The sequence below is a fragment of the Erithacus rubecula genome (assembly GCF_903797595.1).
Source record: "Erithacus rubecula genome assembly, chromosome: 2".
Taxonomy (NCBI): domain Eukaryota; kingdom Metazoa; phylum Chordata; class Aves; order Passeriformes; family Muscicapidae; genus Erithacus; species Erithacus rubecula.
This window is the reverse complement of record NC_136685.1, coordinates 29,816,189-29,840,376: the sequence shown is the minus strand read 5'-3', so window position 1 is coordinate 29,840,376 and position 24,188 is coordinate 29,816,189. Positions and strand designations below refer to the sequence as shown.

General features: G+C 37.0%; 1 protein-coding gene across 9 annotated transcripts in view; it reads left to right on the top strand.

The window, feature by feature from the left end:
• Positions 1-24,188, top strand: part of COL12A1 (collagen type XII alpha 1 chain) — a 97,714-nt gene that overhangs the window by 11,535 nt on the left and 61,991 nt on the right. For 7 of the 9 annotated variants that reach the window (XM_079298961.1, XM_079298964.1, XM_079298965.1 and 4 more), the window contains 11 exons: positions 520-663; positions 1,522-1,578; positions 2,257-2,520; positions 2,634-2,798; positions 3,223-3,396; positions 4,167-4,457; positions 4,686-5,288; positions 6,663-6,935; positions 9,196-9,468; positions 10,396-10,668; positions 22,059-22,328. The exons of the other annotated variants lie outside the window; for them this stretch is intronic. In XM_079298961.1, the coding sequence (XP_079155087.1) occupies positions 520-663; positions 1,522-1,578; positions 2,257-2,520; positions 2,634-2,798; positions 3,223-3,396; positions 4,167-4,457; positions 4,686-5,288; positions 6,663-6,935; positions 9,196-9,468; positions 10,396-10,668; positions 22,059-22,328 (2,787 nt within the window). The remainder of the gene's footprint in view (positions 1-519; positions 664-1,521; positions 1,579-2,256; positions 2,521-2,633; positions 2,799-3,222; positions 3,397-4,166; positions 4,458-4,685; positions 5,289-6,662; positions 6,936-9,195; positions 9,469-10,395; positions 10,669-22,058; positions 22,329-24,188) is intronic. 9 annotated transcript variants of the gene reach the window in all.

Here is a 24,188-nt window from a genome sequence, read left to right as displayed (position 1 = left end):
TTCTTCCAAGTTAGAGATATTCTTGCCATGGTGTTTTACCATTTTGGGACTGCAAGTAACAAGTTTTGGGTGCCTTTGCTTTGCAAGGTGCAAAAAGAAGGTAGAATCATCACTGCTCCTTTTCTGTGCTTTCACCTTAAAGTTCAAGAATTGTATTATGCTGTGTAAGACAGCCATTATTCTATTTCACTTTGAGAAATAATCAATGTAAAAGTGATATTGAATGAGAACAGGACATGATTTTTTAGATGACAGTATATTTTGTATTCACATTTCAAGTTTCAAATTTCCTGGAATTTTTTAAACACTTCAGCAATTTTATTCACTATAAAAAAAAAGCACATTAGCCTAGAGGTTCATGTTTCAATATTTATACTTCATGAAAACAGAAAGTGTATCTTTTTAAAATTGTCATTGGGTTTGAGATAGATCATTGCCTGTTGCATTTTGTTTTAAAATCAATTTATCAATCTTATTGTATTTTAAGGCTGCATTGAGTGTTTTATATATTTATTGCAGATGGACCTACTAAAGAATTTACTCTTTCACCTAGCACTACCCAAACTGTCATATCAGATCTTATACCTGATGCAGAGTATGTTGTATCAATAGCTTCTTACGACGACAGAGAGGAGAGTCTACCTGTTTTTGGCCAGCTGACAAGTAAGTAGCTGCAGTACAGTTAGAAAGCTAATTAAGATAATTCTCAAAACTTGGCTTTGTTCTACAACAAAATTGCCACATACCTAAACTCTACTTTGACAGAGCTGTCTGAACAGCCTTTTTCCATTAGTCCTAGTACAAGCAGAGAATATTTGCAAGAGATCAAAGGATGCTAACATGGGAATAGTGTTTGTCAACCTCTATAGAATTCTTGGCAGGAGGCCACTATGTTTTTGAGCTACACCTACTTCCTATATATTGCATCTTCTGAATTCAAGATGAAGACAATCATTGACCAGTAACAAATGAATTGGACTGGCATTCTGTGTAAAAAAGCAGACTATGTTAATTGAAAAATAATAAAATGTGACACAATATACCTAAAAGCATACTAAAACATGGATTTTAAGCTTTAATAATTTATATATATAATTTAAAAAGCATAAAATAAATGTAACTAAATAAAATTGCACAGTAGGCACTTTTCTATGACACAGACTTCACAAAGAACCATGGAAAAATTATTAATTATCAATTCCCCTACGTGTTAGAGAGGGGTATTTCTTCTTTTCTGGTATTTCTTTCAAACATGTTGCAGTTAATTTTCAGGAAATGACTGTGCAAGATGTACAAATACAGAGGATTCTTAGATATTTGCATTTTCTGTATTTTGTATCACCCTAGTACTATGTTGTCAAACCTGTAAATATGGGTGGTGTTTCCAGAGCCTGCATTTATTTTTTTGTGTTCTGAGGCTTGTCAGATGCCTGTTTCTAATTCCTTATGTGCTTTTCTTTGATGTTTAAAAATTTAACCTGATTTTCCCCATTCACTCTGTCTATGTTGTGCTTTGTGTAGTTCAGACAGGCGGCCCAGCGATACCAGACGAGAAGATGATTGAAGCTCAATTACAAAGTAAGGTGCTTTGCTTTTCAACTCATCTGACATTTATCTTATCTGAGGTCTAGCTCACAAAGTTAAACTGTCCTTCTGTGTTACCTACCAAGGAAGTTAACTTGTAAAGTTGGGCAGAGTTAAGAAAACTTATGAAGGGACTGGGGTAGAAGGAATTTATAAGCTTCATTGAAAGATTCAGGTGCAACATTGGTATTGAAACTAGGGGTTTCATGCAACTACCCTGAGCAAGTCCATGAGTGTCTTGGTCCTCTTAATGAAAGTGGTTGTACTTTGGATAAAAGGCTTTGCAGAAGAACCTGTGCAGCTACAATGAGGAAATAAAGATGTAAGGCACAAGTGCTAACAAAAGAATTTTTTCCTGTAACATCAAATAATTGCAAAAAGTTTTGTATGGGTGTTTTCATCAATTGTGGCATAACAAATCTTGTGGATTAGCATGAGAGGTGTCTCGAAGCAGTTCCCTTTTGATAATGGCTGTTAGAAAACTCATGTGAGTGTTCACTTATATGAGTTTCCCTAAGCAAGATATCCCAAATAAGATTAATCTTTTGAATACCTGTTTGCTTTGGCTTTTGCCCACTAAGTTTCCATTAGACATTTCTCACTGATTTGTAAGAATGCAATTGCTCATTTGCTAATAGAGTTGGTTTTCCTTTCTTCTCTGTTGTGTTCCAGGATGCTCCATAAGTGCAATGACAGATTTAGTTTTCCTGGTAGATGGTTCATGGAGTGTAGGAAGAAATAACTTCGGATATATTCTGGACTTCATGGTTGCCCTTGTATCAGCTTTTGATATTGGGGAAGAAAAGACGAGAGTTGGAGTTGTTCAGTACAGTTCAGATACAAGAACAGAGTTCAATTTAAATCAGTATTTCAGAAGAAGTGATCTTATTGACGCAATTAAAAGGATACCTTACAAAGGTGGCAACACAATGACAGGTACAGATTTTTCACATACATATTTATTCAGCATTGCATTTCATAGTTCAAATTTGCTTTAAATCCTGGTTCATACAAGTCTAAAAAGGCACAACTTGTGATGTTGATTTTAGGTGAGGCTATTGATTACCTTGTTCAAAACACCTTCACTGAGTCTGCTGGAGCAAGAAAAGGCTTTCCCAAAGTAGCAATTGTCATTACTGATGGAAAAGCTCAAGATGATGTAGAAATTCCTGCAAGAGAGCTTCGCAACATAGGAGTTGAAGTTTTTTCCTTGGGTATGTTGAGTTTTTCTAATGATTAAGAGATTAACTTTCATAAAAAAAGTTTGTTTATAAGATTTGTAGACTGTGTGGTTGAAGAATTTCATTATGCCCCTCTCTTTATGCCTATGCCTTGAGATAGATAATTTGTGCCCTCCAGAGTGGAACACACCATTTATGTTAATTTGATGGTAATTATGTAGCTCCTACATGAAGATTAATACTACGGACAAGCATAATTTCAACCTTGGCCTCATTCTTCACTTACACCACATTATTTTCCCTGGTTGAAAATTGAGCATGCCACTTCATTTCATTAATTGTTGTTTTGTAGTTTGATTATTGATCATGACAGAAGGCTGAACTAATTTAAACTCAGCTCCACTGCAGGATGTATTTTATGGTTACTTAACACAGTCCTGTCTATTGCTACTTCTAGGTATCAAAGCAGCAGATGCAAAGGAGCTCAAGCTAATTGCATCTCAACCGTCACTGAAGCATGTGTTCAATGTGGCTAATTTTGATGGAATTGTGGATATACAGAATGAAATTATCTTGCAAGTGTGCTCTGGTGTTGATGAACAACTAGGTGAACTGGTTAGTGGGGAAGAAGGTGAGACACTTTATAAAAAAATATTTATAGCTTCAGTTCATTCCGATGTCTAAAGAGGCTATCCCTACTTCTTTTGCTTTATTTCTAGAGTTTCATCCATTGCCTCACTTAGCAAATGTGGAAAACTGGTCTCAGTTTTGTGTCTTTAAATGCAGGATAAGAAAACATGTGATGTAGCAGATTTGGAATAGCTCCATTATTCTGTAGTTTCAAAGGCAACACAGTGATGTGCATTTATCAGACTCAGTTTGGACACAGGCATCACTTCTTGGTGAAGGGTCAGAATGTATAATAGATTGAGATCCAAAGCATGAAAACTGTAGAGGACTGAGAAAATAAAACATGAAGCTGTATCACTGCAGCTTTCTTGCCCTGTAAGGTTTTAAGTAACTAGTTATTCTTTGACAGAAATGGCAGTAGAGATGACTCTGCTGTTGTAGTACTCTGCTCAAGTCTGCATTTGTTCACACTTTCAACCGTGTTCTTTTGAGTGTAGCTTTCACTTTTGGTTGAAGCAGTTTTAGAGCTGGGCAGCACTTCTGGAACTTATGCTATACCTGGGGGACCACAAATGCATTTTTCATATTTTTTCCCTCACTGATGTCTCATTTGGACTGTCTCATAATTCATTTCTGTCTATGCTAAAAAAAAAAAAAAAAAAAATTTTAGTAAAGATCAGCAAAAACAACTAATTCCCGAAATAGAAACTGTTAGGAAAATATGTTTATAATTGCAACTAATATTTTAGATATGATTTTGATTTATTTCAGTGGTGGAGCCTCCTTCAAATCTAGTGGCCACTCAGGTCTCCTCAAAGTCTGTTAGAATCACTTGGGATCCATCCACAAGCCAAATAACTGGCTATCGTCTGCAGTTCATTCCAATGATGGCTGGGGGAAAGCAACATGTACTGAGTGTGGGTCCTCAGACTACTGCTCTGAATGTTAAAGATCTTTCTCCAGACACAGAATATCAAATTAATGTTTATGCAATGAAAGGACTGACCCCCAGTGAGCCAATAACTATAATGGAAAAAACACAACCGGTGAAAGTTCAAGTAGGTAAGTTTGGAGACACTTTATTTTCAAATTTTAGCTCTTCATTGATGAAACCTCTGAAGCTTGTTTTAATATCATAATATTTATTATTTTTGAGAAACAGCTTTGCTTAGCATAGTTTACTTTGTTTATAAGCATTGTGTGTGATACATTAACTACAGATACGATTGTAATGTTTGTTATGTGGCAATTGAAAATCTGTTTACAGTGGTTATTCTTTTTTCTTCACAGAGTGCTCACGTGGTGTGGATGTAAAAGCTGATGTTGTGTTTTTAGTGGATGGTTCCTACAGCATTGGTATCGCCAATTTTGTAAAAGTAAGAGCCTTTTTGGAAGTGTTAGTTAAAAGCTTTGAGATATCACCTCGAAAAGTACAGATAAGTCTTGTCCAGTACAGCAGAGATCCCCATATGGAGTTTTCTTTGAACAGATACAACAGAGTGGAAGACATAATTCAGGCTATTAACACCTTCCCCTACAGAGGTGGATCTACCAACACAGGCAAAGCAATGACATATGTGAGGGAGAAAGTATTTGTTACCAGCAAAGGATCAAGACCAAATGTGCCAAGAGTCATGATTCTTATCACTGATGGGAAATCATCAGATGCTTTTAAAGAACCTGCAATTAAGCTGAGGGATGCAGATGTAGAAATTTTTGCAGTTGGTGTGAAGGATGCAGTGCGTACAGAGTTGGAAGCAATAGCGTCGCCTCCTGCGGACACCCATGTTTACACCGTGGAAGATTTTGATGCTTTTCAAAGAATATCATTTGAACTTACACAGTCTGTCTGTCTACGAATTGAGCAGGAGCTGGCTGCTATAAGGAGAAAATGTAAGTAACTACTATTACTTTGAGGAATGTAGAAGTGAAAAAAGGATCTGAATCAATGTTTTGTTCTTATGGTTACCTAAAGAATTTATATTGATGAGATTGTCCATATACAAATGATAATTTTAATAACTGGGGATTTGCTTCTCATTTTCAATCATATTAAAAGCAACAAGTGAAATTAATGGATAAATGGAAATGAAAAAATATTGGATAAATTTTTTCCCCCACCCCTGCTATGTATCTAAAAAGCTAATAAAATGTGGGTCTATTGGAATGACCTTAGTAGATACACTCTGCTTTTGCAGTCAGTATCTTGAGTTAAACAGTCACCAGAGCATTCTTTTTTCACCTCTACCAAACGAGGTGACAAGTCTAAGCTTGTCTTTTAGATGTTCAAAGGCAACAAAGTAATGCAAACAACTCTAGAGGGCAATTTGATTAATTTTTAGAGTAAAATCAATGGCCCTCTGAAAGGGGCTTAAACAAGACAACTTGAGGCTGCAGATGCTGGGTGAAACTGATTGCAATCTAACTGTAAAGACTGAAATGAAATAGCACATGAAAGTCTTCACATGCTTCAAAATTAGACCAGCGTGGATAATGTTTAACATCCAAAAGATTTTTAAATGGCCAGCTTTTGGTCTGATAAAGTTAGTTGATTAGTTGCATCCACAGTGTCTCTAGCCATGCTTAGTAGGACACTATCATGGAAGAGTCCCCAGTGTTGAAAGCCCCTGTCTCTTTAAAATAAGCCTTTTGTTCCAGGATAGCTTTGAGGAACAAACCAGCAAAGCAGTCTTTGTTTTAGAGTGCTCGAACATTTTTAAGATCCCACTGTTAGGCTGACTAGGCCAAGCATAACAAGCCCAGGATGTCAGATTTGTGTTTGTGCCTTGTGTCAAATTCCTTATTCCCCCTCTGACTTCATTCCTGAAAAAATACTGGGTTTTATTCTGTCTTGTTCATAATCTAGATGTGAAAAAAACCCAGCAATTTTTAGTTTCCATTGAGGACACAATGTTATTGCTGTTTGTCGGACATATGAAATAGGGAACCCAATTTGATCATCCAATTCTAAATTATGTTTTCATAAATATGTATTTTTTAGATGGACTGTTTTAATTTGACCTAGAAATCATTGAGCTGGTGTTTTTACTTACTGTTGAATGATTTTAGGCAGCCTAGTTATGATCTTCTTGAAATTTGATAGATATAAACAAGTATAGAAAACAGATACTGTGCACATGCAACAAAATATCTGTTGATTTAGAATAAATCTAATTATTGTGGAACATTTTTAATTTATTTTAGAAATTTTGTGTTTAACATATTCTGGCAAGCCTGCCTCATATGCACATTTTTATTTCCATACAGCTTATGTACCTGCAAAGAACATGGTCTTTTCTGACATAACATCAGAGAGTTTCAAAGTAAGCTGGTCTCCAGCTGGATCTGAGGTTTTGTCCTATCTCATTAAATATAAAGTAGCAGTCGGTGGTGAAGAATTCATTGTTTCAGTACCAGCTTCAAGTACTAGCTCCGTTCTCACCAACTTGCTACCTGAAACTACTTATGCTGTCAGTGTGATTTCTGAATATGAAGATGGTGATGGCCCTCCCTTGGATGGAGAGGAAACCACCTTAGAAGGTAGGATTCCCATTATTCTCAAACACAGGGGAGTCATATGTTCAAATGAGACTTTGTTTAGCTGGAGAATGGGTAAATGAGGAACAGCCAACTAAGGCTGAGAAGTTGTATTGACATGCAAGTTGAGAATAAATATTATTGTATTTCAATGCATTCATTAAATATTTAAAATTCCAATAACATGGAAACATTGAGTTGCTAAGATTGGACTTTAATTTTCCTGAAGGTTGGATGTGTTGGATGTGAGCACAGCAGTGTTCCTCTGCAGTGGCATCCCTTCAAATGAAGTAGTGTGTTCTCAGTATTAAATTCTGTGGCATGAATTATTCTCAATGTAAACTCAAGTTGGACTAGATGAACATTGTAAATCCTTTCCAATGGAACTATTCAGTTCTATTCTACTCTATGTAATAGTTATTGCTCTGATGCAGGAATGCATGTTGACTTCAATATATTTAAAGGCAAATGTTTGCCTATGCAATTTGCTATGTCATCTAGTATAACACTAGTAGAAATCTTGTTTTATATACAATAGGCTTTAAAGGACTTGAGTTTTGGTTAACTGCTTTTTTATCAGAAATTAATTGGTCTGATCCAATAAGTAATTCAAAACTTCCATTGATGTCAATATGTGTTTTATGTGCTCAATGGCAGTAAATTTAAGCATGGTAGCTTTATTTTTTTCTTGGTAGAGTTGCCATGAGGCTTTTCTCCTCTCTGAAAAGAGCAGCATGACAGTAGATTTGATTTTCTATTCCAGTAGAACACTCAGTCTACTCTAAATCACGCTTTTAAAAATATTGATCTACTCTTTTTCTTTATTCCATGCTGTCATTTGTGACCTTTGGTGACATAAATGGTTCCAAGGGAGCACAAGAAACAGCATGTTAATTGCTCTTTCCTCTTAAGACTGATAGAAATAAACACTTATGAAACAGCTTAGTTTGGATGTTAAGTTTGGAAGATACAGGTTTCACTGTCAGTTAGCACATTTCCATGACTGTAACAGTCAGAATATTTTGGCCACACATAATTTTCCCTTAGGAAAACAGACGAATTCTTGGCTGATAGAACATGTGGCTTGTGTGCATAAGGGACAGGAGAAGGAAAAGCTTTAGCAAAAATAATCTGTCTTCCCATTGGTAACTGATACTACCTTAAATAATTGTTAACATTGTGATCTGATGATGTCCCAGCACGTCTCAAAAGACAGAGTTGTTCTACAGCCACGTAAACATCAGCAGTTCTCCATGCAGAACTAGCTAACAGTTTGAGCCAGATGGGTTTCTTGGCAATTAACTTTGGTTTCAGACTTTTAAAGGATTTAAAGTTGAGTATTGTGTTTCTGATTAATAAAATACAAGTTTCTATTTTTAAACTGGGGTTATTAATTACTCCACTTTTAACTCTGAACAACAATACTTATGGAATATAGATAGCAAACAACAAAAAAACAGAACTTTTTTTCCCTAAGTGACAGTGCTATGTACTGCTAGGCAGTGTGCAATACAGTAGATCTTTGTGTCTGTTGGAAGACCCTAGTCTTGTTTGGTGTCTCCACTGAGTTATCTGAACTGCTGTATCTTTTGTCAAGGACCAGGCCAGGTTGAAGAATTCACCTCAGATTTTCTTTAGTTTCTAGGATAATAAACTATTCCTTTGAGTTAGAGACTAAATTAAAAACCTTTTTTTTTAAACATTGGATGCAACTCATATTGCAATGAGTATGTTTTTTGTTTGAAAAATTCAAAGAAATTGAATTGGTTTGGTGAGTTTTTTTGCTGTTTGTTCCTTGTCTGTTCTTGCAAACAGAATAGCTGCCTGTGTGTAGCCAGGTGTATCTGACAACTGCCATTTTCCACCTGTAAATGGAAGGGGTGCAGAAGAAAATTACCACAGCAAGGAAACTTATACCATTTTTTGTGTTAAGAGGTTTCCTCACTATGCCCAAATGTCCCTTACAGAGTTCAGTCCTACTATTACCACTAAACACAGTCAAACTGTCTTAAGTTTCAGAAGCAGTTGTGGAAACTGGGATGAATGTACTTTTGGGGACAGCTTTGTTCCACTGCTGAAAGTAACTATGACCCTCAAATTTTCAGAAATTACTAAAGGTGTGTGTACCCAAAAGCAATGGGAGGGCAATATAAGCAGTTCTGGTAAACTGGATGAGCTATCAGAATGGTTGGCGTGGTTTTGTTTCAGGCACTGCTTCAATAAAGGCAAATGTTTACAACTTACATGTGTATATTTTTTGCAGTTAAAGGTGCTCCTCGAAACTTAAAGATAACAGATGAAACTACTGATAGCTTTGTAGTTGGGTGGACTCCAGCTCCAGGAAATGTCCTACGGTACAGGCTTGTTTATAGACCACTTACTGGAGGAGAAAGGAGACAAGTGACTGTCTCAGCAAATGATAGGTCAACTACTCTGCAGAATTTGATCCAAGATACAAGATATGAAGTGTCTGTTGTTCCTGAGTATCAGTCTGGACCTGGGAATTCATTGAATGGATATGCAAAAACTGATGAAGGTACATGATCAATGCTGTACACATAGTAAATGTGAAGAAAACTTGCTGCGTGTTGAAATATTCATACTGAAAGGAGAATAAACCATATAGTCAATATGTATTTTCCTAGACAAGCAGAGAGTTATAATATTGCCCAAGCCTAGCTGCGAGATAACTTAAGACAATAAAATTTATCAAAATTGCACTATTTCATTTTAAAATACAGTATTTTGAGCCTGATATGGCAAGGTGACTTGGATGAAGAATCTACTTGTATGTTTAATTAATTGTCCCCATGATTCTTCATATTGTCAATGATATAAATTATACACCTTTTGAGCAAATTTAGACTCTATTTGCACGTTGTGCTGAATGCTTAAGAAATTAATGAAACATTTAATTTTCTCAAGTTATCACTGTAGATTTAATGTATGTGAAAATGCATGACCCTGTAGCATGTATCATGTATCATGCCTAATTAAACAAAATCCAGAGGGTACAGACAGTATGACTGTCCTGATTGTTGTTTAAGTTTCACTGACCCATGAAAGTTATCATCAAAAGACTTTTTTAGGAAACCAAAACATTATTAATTTCATATTTCATATTTTATTTACCATCTTTGACTTCTGAAGACAGTGACCTCAACATGGATCTTTGTTGAATCTGAGTACATCTAGAGATGCTAGGTTGTGTAAGTGCTCCAGGATTGAGCCTACTTTAACAAGAAAAAAATAAAATGTAGACTTTATTGTTCATTTTTGCCTAAGGAGGGTGGGGATGGGATTGTACAGTCCCGATTACAGTACAGGTATACTGTAGCAATGTTAGTCCAGCCTATTAGGGAATTATTTTTTAACATAAAATCCCATGTAGTAGTAACCTAAAAGATAAACCAAGAAACGAAGCTTGCTTCAACTTGTTTTTAACATTTTTTAACATGTGCAGTCCGGGGAAATCCAAGGAATTTGAGAGTTTCTGATGCTACAACATCAACAATGACGCTGTCTTGGGATGCTGCTCTTGGCAAAGTGCAGCAGTACTTCATAACGTACACTCCAGTCGCAGGAGGTGAAACTAAGGAAGTGACTGTGAAAGGTGACACTACCTCTAAAGTGCTGAAAGGCCTGGACCAAGCCACTAGGTATGCACTGACTGTGTCTGCCTTGTATGCCTCTGGAGCAGGAGATGCCCTTTCTGGAGAGGGAGAAACACTTGAAGGTAATTATTTATTGCTTCTGTTATTATTTATGCATTACCTGACCAATGTTTATGGTGTCTTAAGAGTGTCTTCCCAAGTTTTCTGTAGAAATAAATATCTAAATGAAAATAGACATAAAGACACTCTCCTGCTTTACATGGACTTACCAAACCTTCTATCCTTAAAGAAAAAACAGTGGGTTAAGTCCCTGGTTGTGGAGAGGGCCGTATCTCTTGAAAAAGCTATTGCCAGAAGCACCAACCACAACTGACTGTACATCCACATAAGCCTCCATTAAATATTTTGTCTTAGAACTACTGTCTTCCAAGCAGTTTTAGTGGCATATTGTTCTCAATGTAACAGAATTAATTAATGGGGTCAAAGCACCTCATCCAATTGAAAATCTGTAGCATTTCTATAGTACTGAGATGGAAAGATGTTCAGGGGCCATTTTTGTATCAGAGAAACAAGTAGTCTTGGGCATACAGAGTCAAATCCTGCTTCTAACAAGAACCTGGAGCTGAGTATAAACAGAATGCTGGCAAAAGCATAAGTCAGGGTATCTTATAAGGAGGAAAGGCTGTTCTTTGTCTGACATTGAGCAGATAATATCCCAGACAAATTCTCTGTGAGCATTCTCTATGTGATCTGTAGATTGTCAGAGGATAGGGAAAGCTGCCTCATAGGCCTTGAAAGGAAGTGTGACTGCTCTGTGCTGGCCAGGGATGCGCTGCTGAAATCTGGCACTGCAGCTGGGTAGGCACCACACTTGAAAACATCTTATGGATGAATTATATGGAATTCAGGCTTGTCCATTGATGCTAATCAAGGAATATACTTGATTTTCAGTTTCTCCACTGGTTCAACTTTTTGCTTATGACATAGGTTAGGAAAGAATAAAAAAAAATAAATAGGAAAATGTAAAAGAAAATAATTTTAAAAATCAGTTTCAATGATTCACTTGAATCTGAATTCTTCCTTCAAAAATTTATGTACTCAAACACTGCTGTTTGCAGCATGGGGTCTCTAGGATTTGCCTGTGGTTGATGAAGAAAGGCAAATCTTCTAGTAGGCAGATACACCCTCTGAGATCTCATTTTTCCTTCAAACGAGCGTTTCTCTGTCCACTGACTATACAAGGAGCAAATGAGAGCTCTAGACACCAGCTGCCTGCCTGTCCCACTGCCTAAGACCTGATTACTCTGATGGATGCTGCTGTCAGAGAATCAGGCACTTTGCAATTCACGATGAAAGTTTCCCAGCTCCCTTGCTTTCACTACCCATGCAAGCTCCAAAAGGCTCCTTTTATAGGGTAAAGGAGTCTATCTCCCACCCAGAACATTGCTGAGGTCCAAGTAAATGAGATCAGGTATAAATATTCTGCCCATACCCTCCAGAAAAGCCAGAGATGACTGAGATGTAATGAACTTCCCTTTTGGTGGTGGTGCTGCCACTTCCTAGGTCTAACATTTTTTTGAGAGAAGAGGGAGGGTGAAAAAGTAGATTTGCTTCTGTGTGGGAGAGTTTGTATTCACCCCCACACTCCAGCAGGTTCACAATACTACAGAATATCCTGGGCAAGAGTTACCCTTATTCTTTCCACTGACACCCAAATCATGAGCCATTGACCATCCAGGAAGACAAATTTCACCCTCAGAACAAAACCAGACTGGATCCCAAGTAGACATAGGAAGCTCAGAGCCCTGCATTCTCCTCTGTGCTATCAGTGCATAGAGGAATGCCTCAGTCTTCCTTTGCAAATCTTGAGAGGTCTCTGTCTTACTGCTAAACAAACTGAATGGCTCACTTCCTTTGGGACATAGCTCAAATTTTAGTAAAAGTTTGACCAAGTTTGCAGTTTACATTTGGTGAAAACATTTTCATCGAGTATATTTGCAGTAAATTTAGGAGAGCTCCTTTAATAACATGGATCCATGGATACATCAAATGTGTTTCAAATTCATAAAGTAAGCTTAGCTTTTTATCCTATCATAAAACTTGAGCAAAAGAAAAGTCTTTTAGGGCACTGCTTAGAGCTTCAGTTAAAACACATCCTAGAGAGAGCAGTGAATGAAATATAGTAGAATACAAAAGACAAAATGATCAGAAAAACAGAATTCAGTCTCAGATACAGACTGTCCTTTCAGTGCTCCCTGCCCTGTGTCCCCCTTGAGGGCTCTGATTCATATTTGGACTTATTGCATTGGTAAATTGTTAATAAAAAGAAAAACATTCTAGAAATAGGTTGAAGAGCCTATTTAGAGAAGCAATTTAAATGAATATTTGCCTTTGTGCTAGGAATGGGCTTATATGCAACCAGATGAAGTTTAAAATGGGTGTTGGACTTAAAAGGTCACAGAAGCATTTCTGTAAGAAATTTTTCTCTAAGCAGCTGAATTACATTACATAAAAAATTCAGTGACAGGTTTTGTCTTGGAATAAATATGAATAAAGGAGCATCCTATCACTCAGCTGAATGACTTTTTACTCAGTTCTTCAGCTGTGAGGAAACAAAATTAAAAATTACTTATCATTTTGACATGTATAGCTTTATGACTCAAGTGTAAATTCTTTGAAGATTAAGTTGGATTTGAAAATCCTATCAGGATGCTGTTCAGAAAATATTACCCTTCATATTAAAACTATCTCTTAAATTTTCTTGGTTAGATAAAATATTAGCAAGAGCACTGTAGAGATGTCAGTTCTTGCTGGGTGATCAAAGGGAAGAAACAGAATACAAATTTCTTTTTGCATGACAGCAAAAACCTAACTCATGATATTTCCTCATGGAATATCTACTATGTATTCCATTAATCAGCATATCTGCAGTTTCATGGGGCAATAAAAGTACTTGTATTAGGCCAGGACTCTTTGAACATAGTTGTAGATTTTTAAAAGACTCTCTGACTAAGAGTATGAAAGGTTTTCAGAATATTTGTTGCAGCATATAAGACAGTATTTCAGTGTATGGCCCTATCTCACCACAGTGAATGATAAAATAACAAAACCTTTGAAGAAACCCAGACAATTATGAATAAAAGGGTTGCAATTTTGGAACTGAAAGATAACATTCAAATTTCAAAGCTCAGTATAGAAATTTACATGAAAAGAGATGTCATGCTGGCTGTGAAGCTAAAACAAAAATAGTTGGACCAGGATGAAAAGTTACACAGGTCAGTGAAGTGAATACTTGACTAATGAGTAGCTGAAATAACTTGTCTGACTGAGGCTGGAAATAGGACAGGTCTTAACTTCTGGAGAAATAAACTTATCAACAGTAATGACAAAAAAGCTGTGAAAGGAAGCATAAAAAAGTGTTTAGTATTTCAGTTAGTTTTTCCATGAGCCATGGTGTCTGAGAAACAAAATAGTGTGGTGTGTGTTTTTCATTGCCAACAACCCAGAAAGACTGAGCACTTAAGTATTTTTCTGTATCAGGAGTCCCTATGGGGCTTACTTGATGTCTTCACCATATGAATTCTCACCAAACCTATTCAGTCAGTGGTGCCATAGTTGCTCATCATATGAGGAGCTAGGCTTGAGATTGCCTTTCAAACTGGGATGGTTGCTAGTTCATGGAATTGATATGTAGCCTAAGAGGAATCAGTTTGGGTGTAAAGAACATTTCAGCATCAACAGGAAAGCGAGAAAAGAGGAGTTAGATATGGTATCTTCGCCAACTGTCTTATAGTCAAGAGGCAGGAAATGAAAAATCCAAACTCTCAGATGTCTATGGAATTTTACTGAATTACTAAATGATCTCCAGTGATTAAGGATGTAGACAAACATTCTTGCTGCTTTCAGTAATGATTTATTTAGTTTTGCATATAGTAGTAGAACTCACATGGGTGGTAACTCTCAGACAAGAGTATCCTTCAGCAGAGAGCAAAAAAACGGAGAAATTTTTAGGCTGCTCTAACCTGATCTGCGTGGACATGTCTGCCCAGACGTTTATTGAAGGCCCTTCAATTATGTTTATTATCTCCAAAATATTTTGGAGCAGTCACAGGTTGCCCCCTGTTCCTCTGCTTTGCTCTGCATGGTAGTTTTGCAGTGTTTTGAAGTGGTTTGTTTGTTTCAGGATTCACAGGAATATCAATCCAAACCCAGAAACCATTCTGTGTTTTTGATTTCATTTACCATCTGGGTAATCTCAGTTTCTCCTTGTGTTTTTCTTTTTGTTAAGCATATGCTTGCCCTTATTGCTTCTCTGCATAAAACAGAGAGGGCAAATATTCCCTCAAGTAACTGTAGATAATCTCTTTTATAAACTGTTTGCATAGCTCTCTGGTCCAGCCCAAAGATAAACACATGCCAGAGGATCAGCATTTTATGAACTGTTCACAGACAACACAGTGTAGAAAGTTTAGCAAATGAGTAATCAGAAAATGACTCATTTCTGAAAGTGTTGTTCCATTACCAGGTAATTGTTATTCAGAGAGAATGGATTTCTTTCTTTTTTAAATTTTTTTGTGTGTTTTTGGAGCAGGAAAAGGGAAAAGACATTTGCCCCTTTGTTGAAGGAGTATGCTTTCCTTCTTCAGTAATCCAGATTTTTGGAAATTTATAGCATTCTCATATTTTATATGACCTCTTTCAGTCATTGGTTGATTTTGTCTACAGTTATGAAGTACCATCTAGAGGTGAAAATTCTGGAGCTTTATATTTCATACTGCTTTAAACATAACTGCATGGGCAAAATATGCACTGAGGAAAACTCCATTTTTATTCTCTCACTTTCAGAAGTGCATGGCAATCCATCACTGGGCGGCTTTGGTTGGAGCACTTCTATAAAGGTGCCATGGAAAAATTTTCCTCAGACATACTTTTTTGGCTATGATTCCCCTCAACTCACACAAAGTTGTTGAAATTGCTAAAGTAAATTAAATCAGTGAAGGCTGCCATTTGCCTTGGGGTGGAACAGGGCTTGTGACAGCTGGGGGAACTAAACAAATTTTCAATGGTTATATTTTTTTCATGGTTATATTTGATGTTATGTAATACAGATTGAAGAACAAGCAAGAAAGACCCATGGAATGTCTTAGGAAATAGTCTTTCTTTTATCTCCAAACACTCCAAACAAACCATTTGGCTGTCATTATTTCTTGGGGTCACATGATCTCCACCCAAGCCCTCATACAGCAGAAATAAAATACAATGAGAAACATGGTGAAGGCAGTGAATCTAAATGCAGCAGACAGTGAGCAGTTTGTGAGAGCTACTGTTTTTCTAATCTGTTTTTTAATAAGAGAAGTGGTTTTAAGTCTGGCAAGAATTTGATTTTCTGCCCAAATGCATGCTGTCAGATGAAAAGAACATACTGTACATTAGCTGCTAAACAGATTAACTCTCATAATTTGCAGTTGTTTTAAAGAGTAACAAATTCATTGCTAGATTGAGCAATCAATACAGAAATGCTTAATCCTATTAAATGTATGAAACACTTGAAAACTGAAGATCTGGTTTATGCATTGTTTGCTGGCAGCTGTATGGTTTTCAGAAAAGAATAATCAGGGAAGTCATTACACTTTTAAATACGAATTTCAGAGAAATTTGGAAAAAAGGCTGGTTCATTTTTTTTCCAGAAAAATATTGAGTGATCAGATTTCCATCTTGCTTGCACTGAGAAATTTTCAAGTATTTCCACTTATATCAGTGAAGATCCTAGGCTAGACACACTGTTGGTAAAAACGACAAAGTTCTTTGGCGTACTTGAGGTTGCTGGTCTCCATTAGCAGAGGTGTCAGCCCATTTTTTTTTAAATCTTTGTGATTTTTAGAATAAGCGAAAAGAGGCATATTGTAGTATATTCAGGAGAGTATAAATGACTTTGAGAGAAAATTATGTCATTGTGTCTTCTGCTTTAGAAAGAGAATCTTTGTTCCAGTGATAAAGGGCCTAAACCTTCCATCCTGTTTGAGGAGTAGCTATTTGTGTTGTGAGGATTAGGCTGTACTAAAACAATACATGAATAAAAGTTGTCATGACTGGGTCATTTTCCATTTGAAGTGATTTTCTGTTGAATATGTTTCTTATAGTTTAGATTTGAGGATTTTGGAGGCGGGCTCTTTTTTGGTCGGAAAATGGATAGCAGTATTTTGGTAAATAAATTATTCTTTTTTTGCTGTTTCTGTAGTTACATAAGAATGCCTTCAAAATGAATGACCTCCTACAGGCAGAATAGTACAAATTCAAGTGACATTTCTTTACAATGAGGTTTTTACCATATTGCAGAAATTTTATGTAGTGGCCAGACGCTGTAGCATTGCTTCCGTCTTGGCAGATACAAGGACTCAGTGTCTCATGAGATTTAGTGCTGTATCATGCATTTTTTAAATTATACATTCCAAAATTTTTGAGTGTGACCTTTGAAACTAACTTGATAATATGAGGACAATTATCTTAATTTTCAAGGAAATTAAATATGTATCAGAAAAAAAAAACAATGGGGGAAGGCTGAGTGAATAAGAAGAAGATATTTCTACAGTGTTAACTGCATAGCTTTTGGAAAAGACAGATAGAATATCAAAGGCACTGAATTTGAAGACCTGTTGGCATTATCCTAAATCAGGGACTAAGGAGTGCTCTGGCTAAACTTCCTCTGTTTTGGGTTAGAACTCTCCTGGTTGGCATCTTCTCTTGTAGAAGAGAAGAAATCTGCTCTAATGGGGTCAAGTGAGGATGCCTCTGTGTAGCAAGTCTTTGGCTTTGGCGCCTGCAGTAAGGCCACATCCCCTCTCCACTTGCCTGAGGGCTGGTTGCTAACAACCTTTTGTGTTGGAGAGGGATATCAGCTCACCAAGTGGCTGCTTCCTCCAGTGCTGAGGAGAGTTTCACCATTAGACTAACACTGAAGTGATCCTGCTATCCACTCATCTGATGCATGCACTTGGCTCCTTGGCTGTGGCAATCTAGCCTGCTGACACAATGGGATACTCCTGACTTTTGCTCATTGTAAACAAGGCAGGACTCAGGCCAGAACATTTTGGTCTATGCCTCCGCAAGTGAAGGTTTATTTAGTTGATTCTGACATTTTAGGATGCAGGCTTACAGAAATCCTATGTTTAACTGAAATGAAACATGGCTCTGCACAAGATTTACCACTGCAGATTGATTTTGAAACCTGATTTTAAAAAACACACACAGCTGTTTAAAATTTGGGCTCAAATTGCATGTAACTCCCACTGAGGTCAGCTGGAGTTGTGTAAATGTCTCTGAGGGGAAAGGCCATTTGAATAAGGACATTTGATTTTTATGAATGTCAATATTTTAATTTTAGCTGATTCAGTCTTGTATTCAATAACAACAGTCATTGCTGGAGAGCTAAGGGAAGTAAGCCAAGTGGACAGAGGGAAACTGCTTTAATATCATATTGTGTCTCTGGCACACTACAGTGGAAAAACTTAATATGGAAACTGGACATTTCAGAAGTCCAGAATAGGGTATAAAAGCACCTAACTGAAAGTTACCAGGAGATTTTTTGCAAGTGTGTCTGCTCTAAGCAATGGTAGAGATGTACAGGGTACCGTAGGCAGTGAAAAGTGCTCTGAGCTAAAAACTGCCAAAGTGAATCTGACAGCCTGATGCTGCTGCCTGGCTTGCTCTCCCAGGCAAGGGTTTGACCTGTCCATGCAAGCACTTTGTTTTCCTGTGTACATACTCACCATGGTTTACAGCTGTGCTTACACCAGCTGGTTTGATGCTCCAGAGCATCATAGGAACTCATGCCTGTTAGGGAATAATTTTAAAAAACCAACTCCCTCCTTGTTTGCTGACGTAGTTTACTGTATGAAGTGATGAACATACACTAACTTCCATTTCCAGGAAAATCAGGAGTCTCTTGCTAGCCAGCCAGCACATTTCTTTCTTATGATGTGCATTGTCTCTCCATGCTCCTTAACAATCCTATTTAAACAAGCAGGCAAGAAGTGGATGTTCAACAAGCATTTCTGAACACATTGGCCAAAGACAAAAAAGAATGTTCAAGTGTTACAGTTGTAGATTTTTGTGTCTACATGGAATATAACCAAGTTACCCAGGTAGTTTGTTTTAATCCAATGGAAGAATATTACCTAGGTCTCGTTGCATGTTAGTTAGTGACGTTAGCAGTGTTATCGTGGAGCATACATGTGTTTCTTGACTCTGAATGTAGCAGCTTTGATAATATTTCATAGAATCCTAACAGTTAGTTAATCCAACTTAAGGTTGGACTGCATCTTAAACATAGCTATTCTCTTAATAATAAATAAAAAAAAAGCCACTGTGGCAGATCAAGTGGAGCAGAAAAAAGCTGTGAGTGAACTTCCACCTCACACGTGAGGTGCAAATCAAGTTAGCGTGTTATGTTAAAGAAATGTTCTCAGCTCCAGTGTAACATATAAAAAGTCCAATTTCCCTTAGTAGGTAAGTTGTCTTGTCAGCAGTTTCCAACTATTTGAAGTAAAAATTTTCCATTTAGTTCTAGTGGTTTGGTAGAAATCCCAGTTCCTTTTCCCTCTTTTACCTTACCTTATAAAAAAGACATTTAGTTCCAAAGAATATTTCTTTCAGAACCAACATATTACAGTAACTGCTGTTCATTATAATCCATTCCAAACAAATTATTTTCCTCTGTTATTTAATGACCTCAATAATGACTTAATCAATAAGGGTTTTAAATAAGAAGTTATTTTTGCAGAATTTCCAACATATATCATTAACTGTAGTATCCAAGAGTAGACTTGCAAAAAATTGTGCTGTGGTAGCAGATACTTGAATACTGAAATCATGTTGTGGCAGAGCCATGTTTTAAAGTAGCCAAAATAAAGTAACTTGTATATTTATATTACATTAAAATATGGAAAGAAAGGTTTTTATTGTGAGACATCTGTGCATTCTATCAAGTTAGGTTTTCCATATTTTTTCCATTTGGATTGCCTTAATATTTTTTTTTTATTGTATGAAAAAGCCAAGATTTGAGAGTAGGAGCTTAAGAGCAGACAGAAAAATTGGTGTAATTTACTTTTGAAGGCAAATCTTTTTTTCAGGCTTCCAGGAAAATTGTTATTTGGAGTTAAGATTCTGCCCTGGCTTTCATTTAATGCAGTCACTGAATTTGGTGAGACTTTATGAAGCATGAGCTGAATTGGGCCTTTTCACTATAACTTTTTAAGTATATGCAATCACTGTTGTGAAATTATAAGTGAACTTTACCAAGCCCTCTGTACCTTAACCTTTTTTTTGAAGAGAAGATGCCATAAATTTTGGTAATTTATATAGTGAGGCTAAAAATCAGTTTGAAGGGTATAATTTTAAGAACTGATGCAGAGTTAGGATGGAAAAAGAACTGTCTCCAGAAAAACATGATGGAATGTCTCCAAGACTGAATTAAAATCAGAATCCCCCCACAACAGCTGTTCTGTTAGCTGTATTTGAAAGTCATCTTTGTGACTGTTATGGTGCTCTCTGATTCTGTATTCTGTGCAGCTGGTGAATCTTTGATTTGACATTAATTTCTGTTAATCATTAAGCTAAATGGGATTAACTGGCTCACTTTTAATGAAGCTGTACTAGCAATTAGATGTTTCTAAAACAAAACTTTCTATAGACAGTCTTTTCTGCTTCAGTGGGATTGTGTTTGGAAATGTTGCAGATTGTGATGGAAATAAAAGAATCTGAAAAGTGAAAACTCAGTATATGACTTTGAGCAACTTGTTGCTCAGCCGGAAAATGCTTCAGGCTTCTGAATGTACTTAGGTCAGTTCTTGCAATGAGACTAAGTAGTGGAAACTGGATAAGTATTGAATTCCTCTGTGTTCAAAGAATTTTGATTCTAGTCCTGTGGTTGTTGTAGATTAGTATAGGGATGTATTTTTATCAGTGAGGATAAAACAACTGTGGTGCCGTGAGGCCACCCCAAGTGTTTAAGTCCTCTTGCTAAGCAAGAGTCTCTCAGGAATGTCCTGTACAGTGAAAAATCCCACAGAGAATACACACCAAAGAACTGAGTACTTCTTTGTCTATATGGATCTAGTTTCATAAAGCCCTTTTGCAGATTTTGCTATGGTGAGGCTGTTTCACTTAATCTACCAGTCAATGCTCCTTTCCTGCCATCAAAAGCAAGCCATTGCAACAGGAAAATTGTACATATGTTATAAATGTACATTAAACATTAAACAGAGGCACTCCTTTCACTGCATCACTTTAGACCAATGAGCTTCACTTTTAAGCAGAGGAATTACTCTGGTGTGTTAGGTGAGACACACATATCCATCTGACAATTGGATTTCACAGACTAATGAGCTGCTTCCTTCATTCCAAACTGGTTGAAAAAACTACAGGGAGGAAAGAGGTATAGGTCTTACAAATGGAAAGATGGAGAATGTTTTCTACAGTCAGTGTGGGATAGTGTAAACACACTGCAAATTAGTTGTGAACATAAAATGAAATAGATGATCAGGTAAATGGGATTCTGGAAGATACTAGCACTAATAAATAACAAAATAAAGTTGTCGTAGAAAGGACTCTGATTAGAGGCCTGGTTAATCACCAACTTTATGAAGTTCAATAAAAGAAAGTGCTGGATTCTGCACCTGGGATGGGGCTACCCTGGATTTATGGACAGAGCAGGGAATGAGATGCTTGAAAGCAGTGCCATGGAAAGGGACCCACTGAGGGTCCTGTTTGATGGAAAGTTGACTATGAGAGGGAAGACAGGAGCAGACACTGATCTCTTCTCTGTGGTGACCAGTGACAGGACCAAGGAAATGGCCTCTGTAAGGGGAGGTTTAGGTTGGATGTTAGAAAAATTCTTCACCCAGAGAGTGGCTGAGCACTGGAAGAGACTCCCCAGGGCAGTGGTCACAGCACCAACCTGATGGAGTTTGAGAAGTATGTGGACAATTCTTTCAGGAACAGGATGTGACTCCTGGGTATGGTGCTGTGCAGGGCAAGTAGTTAGTGATTATTCTGGGTCCCTTCCAACTCAATAGATTCTGTGATTCTGTGAAAATTCTCCATTATTTACGGTAGGAAAAAAGTTACATACGTAACAAAAAAATGAATGAATTAAATAAAATAATTTTTTTTGAGAGTTACAATTTTATTTGACTGAGCTGCATCACATTTAAACACTGGCTTCATTCCAGGTCTTTGAATACTGCCATTTTTATTTTGCATATTCTAAAGCATAGTAGACTGCTAAGTATCTTACATAGTAAGGATAGGTTCATTCATAGTCTAAAGTTAGCTTTAAGCGTTTTGTTGAAACCTTCATCTACTTTCTTTTGGGACTATCATTGTATGCTATTGAAAATAATATTGATGGGAAAAGTTTGGTTTAGCTCTTAAGATTATTTGACTTTTACATTTGTACTTTGCTAACTTTTGCTATTTGCATTTAAGAGAGAATGTGCTGTTTTCTTTCTTGCAGAGCGTGGCTCACCACGTAATTTGGTTACCACAGACATAACTGACACTACAGTGGGGTTATCATGGACACCAGCTCCAGGAACAGTTAACCATTACAGGATACTATGGAAATCACTTTATGATGATACCATGGGAGAGAAGACAGTCCCTGGAAATACAGTGGATGCTGTGATAGAAGGCTTGGAGCCAGAGACTAAATACAGGTTTTCAGTATATGCAGCCTACAGCAGTGGAGAAGGAGACCCAGTAGAAGGAGAGGCTTTTACTGATGGTAAGTACTGATGGTACATTACCACCATTTGTAACATTCTGTTTTTGATGAAATTATAATTTTTTTAAGAAAATGCACCTTATTTTTCTTCATCATAATTTTTTGTTTTGTTTGTTTATTTTATGAAAAGTTTTCCCAAACCAAAATGCCTCCTCAGCTCAGCCAATTCTGACATTTTTGTTGGACCATTAAAAAACACACAAATCCTTTTCTATGTCATATAGGTTTCAATTCAGCAAGAATTACTTCCAAGTTAAGATATGATTTTGTCTGCACATTTGTCTGAATTCAACCTTTTATAGGTTTGGTGGGACTGCTAAAAATCAGGTGCAGAAAATATGGATAGAATAAGGAGGAAAGATGGGGTAAATTCCCACAGAATCAATGAGTTTCCTTTCCAAGCTATTGCCCTTCCAATCTTCTCAGTCTACAAACTGAGGCTCACTGAGTGATTTTGATGTTTTTTATTTACCCTTCTGGGGCTCTTCTCTTTCTTATTTGCCAAATATTATGTTGTATTTATCAGAGCAGGCTAAAGCCTCTCCTGCAGTGTAGGCAAAGTGAAGAAACACAGAGACCAAGGATGACTTGTTTCTTTATAGCAATAACTGGCCAAGTAAAGGGGTCAGAATGAATGAAGGGATGTTCTGGGTGAGGCTTGACATTTCTGTTGTTTGCCTAAAGGGGCCAAGCAAAGACAAAGCCTGAGGGAGGACTCTGGGGAAGCATCATTTGTGTTTACACGTTCTTGTGCTCTGTCCTAAGCATCTGTTTTGACTACTGTTGGAGACAGGCTGCTGAACTACTTTAACCTTTGTCCTTGACCCAGTGCAGTTGTTCTTAGGGTTTTGCAAGAGTAGTGATTGCTGCTGTTAGTAAGAGCTGACTCCCCAGGGTCAAAGCAGACTGCTGTCCCACAGCTTCCTTCTTTATTCAAGCTCAGCAACACCAGCTGTTCTAGCTTTTCCAGGTTAGTAGGCAGCCTAGCCATATCATTTGTGCTGACTCTGTGTGCTGACTGACAGAACTTGCTACAGGCCAATAAATAGCCCCAGACCTGGGGCTAATAGCCTGAAGCTAATATTGTATCTTTTTGGTATCCACACAATTAAAATTGTCAGTTCCTACAAAACCCACCTTACTGTGTGATGAAATACTGACCGATTCCACCATGCCAAGAAGGTTCAGCTTTGCCAAAACCTGGATGGCTTATTTTGGCTGACAGCCAGCATTGCATACCTGTCTGTTCACTTGGGATTATTTATACCGTTTGTACAGTCTGGAAAATATCTCTTAGAAGCTGAATGCTGCAATTTGTCAAGAAAATTCTTTATTAGTTCATGGGCTTATTTCAGCACATATGCTATGTTGTGATGAGTGATTTTCCAAGCATTTGGAAAGTCACTCACCTCTGTTTGAAGGACAGTTTGCATGGGGTTCAACAGCCAGCTGTTTAGGTATTCACCAATACCTTATCAGACCTGTAAATTCAAAACTTAGAAAACCTGAACTCTATAGGACATTGTGTTCATGAAAATCAATTACTTTATAATTTATCACTTTCATTGTTTAATGGAATACTGAAAACATTAAATGAAACTCTCAATTATGCTGTGTTACCGTGTAATTTATACTGAGACCCTTTTTTTTGTCTCAGTAGTGAAAACCACACCTCTGTTGGTTCAGTCCATTCCAATTAAAAAATAATTAACAATGGCTTGTGAGATTCCTCTGTGTCTTCCCACAATCAAATACTGGAATTTCAAAAAGGGCAAAATTTTTTTTTTTTTTTTAATACAGCAGAACTAATTTTGTAGTCATGCATTTGAATATATGTGTAGATGACAAAGTAAAAATTTA